The 2,299-nt window shown below is 37.8% G+C and overlaps 1 protein-coding gene across 1 annotated transcript in view; it reads right to left on the reverse strand.

Annotated features, from left to right (window-relative positions):
* Nucleotides 1–278: 278 nt before the first annotated feature.
* LOC137996139 (latent-transforming growth factor beta-binding protein 1-like) overlaps nucleotides 279–2,299 on the reverse strand; it is a 19,139-nt gene continuing 17,118 nt past the window's right edge. The window contains exons 9-12 of the mRNA XM_068841565.1: nucleotides 2,180–2,299; nucleotides 1,689–1,814; nucleotides 559–660; nucleotides 279–391 (exon numbers count right to left, since the gene is read on the reverse strand). The exon at nucleotides 2,180–2,299 is cut by the window's right edge and continues 9 nt beyond it. Coding sequence (XP_068697666.1) covers nucleotides 279–391; nucleotides 559–660; nucleotides 1,689–1,814; nucleotides 2,180–2,299 — 461 coding nt within the window. The remainder of the gene's footprint in view (nucleotides 392–558; nucleotides 661–1,688; nucleotides 1,815–2,179) is intronic.

Here is a 2,299-nt window from a genome sequence, read left to right on the forward strand (position 1 = left end):
ACAAAAACACACTCGATTTCTCAGAGTTCAATCATTCGTGTTCTGTCCAAAGGGTATTTGAAACATACAGTTAGCAAAAGTGTTACTTGAGAAAATGAAAAAATGTTTATTTGGTCAAGACATGAGTTCAATAACGCAATCTTATATTTCTATTTTGACAAAAAGCCACATTTACGGACTACAAGAATACCATTCTGTCACTGACCTATTACCCTTCTCCTAAGTCTTCACATGTCATTTGAAAAACACTTGTCGCCACAAGAACAATCTGACTTCAGTTAAGAATCTAAACGAATGTTGGAACTAAGCAGTCCAACCACGAGAAGAATGCTGGGAAGGTCAACAGATCTTGGTGATCCCGCGGCATAAAGTTTTGCATCAAACATGTCCTCTGTTTAAAACAAATTAAAACACGTGAAAGAAATATCAGTTTGGTTGTTTGCTGTGTTGACAAATTAATGACAAGAAAACGGGGGAAAATGTAATGCATGAATGAGTATTGGGTTCTTTGATTGTCGGTTCGGTTTTTTATTCCACAAGAGCATGACATGAGCTTACCTTCGTAACATTCCTTGTAAGGTCCAAAAGTGTAACCAGGCAAACAGTGGCATTTTCCACTCCTACATACTGAGTTCTCTGGGCAACCTTCATAACACTCTTCTGCAAATTAATTTTCGAAACCTCGAACTTCAATCAAGTTTCATTGTCCCTATTACGGAAAATTGGGACATTCGATTTGAGGGACCCAGAGTTTGGAATTCTATCAATGGAACGTATCGTCAAATCTTCCAGCGTTAGACTGTTGAATTAAAGAGAAACATAAAGACGACACGATAAAGGATACTGGCAATAATGTTTTCTGCCTCCTTTACGTTATATTTTGCTCTGTGTATAATATGCACGCCTGCTTTCATATTGTGTCTTTTTTGTAAGTAGGATTAGCTTCTTAGTTCTTTCAGGGGGCCAAGGCCTTTTCAATTTGAGCTAAATTTATCTATAAAACGTGTAATAACTTGTAGGGATATATAAAAGTTGATGTTCACTTCACTATATCGTGATGCACACGTATATAGTATAATTTATCTTCATCAAGAGCTTCAGTGAGCTAATTTTATTGATCATAAGATTGTAGTATGGAAACAAACACGAATAGAAACTTTTTTCGCCCTCAAAGCTCCTAGGCTTACCAAAGATAATTAAAGGCTCTAAGTCGCGTACTAAAAAAAAAAAAGATATCCAAACCAAGAGCTACGTCTGAAACTCTTGACCGTAAAATGTCGTTTCCAGAGGGCTCGTTACCCGTTACTCTGGACAAAGATAACGAGGGCTCTCCGAAAAATATTGTTACCATACTCGAACTTTAACCAAAGGTCCGATATCTATAATTACGGATTCACTTAACCCTGATATACCGGCCACAAGCAAAGACAAGACCACCACTATTGGAACTAAGTCAATTTGATAAGCGTCCGATGAAATTATTCGATTGTGGTGAGACGGGGCCTACAATGAATCTACTCTGTCGGAGAATACCAGGACAAATTTCTGTTACTAGTTGTCAAAGTTTAGCATTTTTCCCAGGATCTTTCGTTTCCCCACAACAGAGGCAGTGGGAAAATAAAAGCAGAGACCCTGAAAGCGAGAGTGATCTCCTGATTCAAAATGAAAGAAATATATATTCTGGTCACCTTCACAGTATTCCTGGGAATTCTTTTTATATCCTTCTTTACACTTGCAGATATACGACCCAAAGCTGTTTACACAGTAGGAGTAGGAATCACATTTATATGTGTTGATAAAACATTCGTCAATATCTAAGACACAATGATGATACAACAGAAATTAGTTTCGATAAAAGTAGACCAATGAGTCGCCACAGCGCGGCATGTTTATCAATGATATTCTCTCACGAGCCTGCGGGCTGCTGATGTAAAATCAGGGGTACCAAGCAGGCGCACCGTTCTTCATGACATCAAATTGAAAACATGAAAGCGGGCAAGAAACTTAAACGCAAAGTTAAGAGAAAATAATGGTAGATGATTTACGCAAATTTAACTTGTCACACACCAGAAATTTTCACGAACTTGGAGTTAATTTGCTTCAAAAGTAGAGAAAGAAAATATGGTCAATTGCGAATTTTCAGCTTAAACTAAAGTATGTTAGTGTCTTCAGTTGTTACCAGTGCAGGTTAGCGTATCTTGATCCTTATATTCAAATCCTTCGATACAATGACATTCATACGTTGCAGGATGGTTCATGCATTTTTCGTTTGGACCGCAGATGTGGGGGTCTTTGCATT

The sequence above is a fragment of the Montipora foliosa genome, chromosome 3 (genome assembly GCF_036669935.1).
Source record: "Montipora foliosa isolate CH-2021 chromosome 3, ASM3666993v2, whole genome shotgun sequence".
Taxonomy (NCBI): Eukaryota; Metazoa; Cnidaria; class Anthozoa; order Scleractinia; family Acroporidae; genus Montipora; species Montipora foliosa.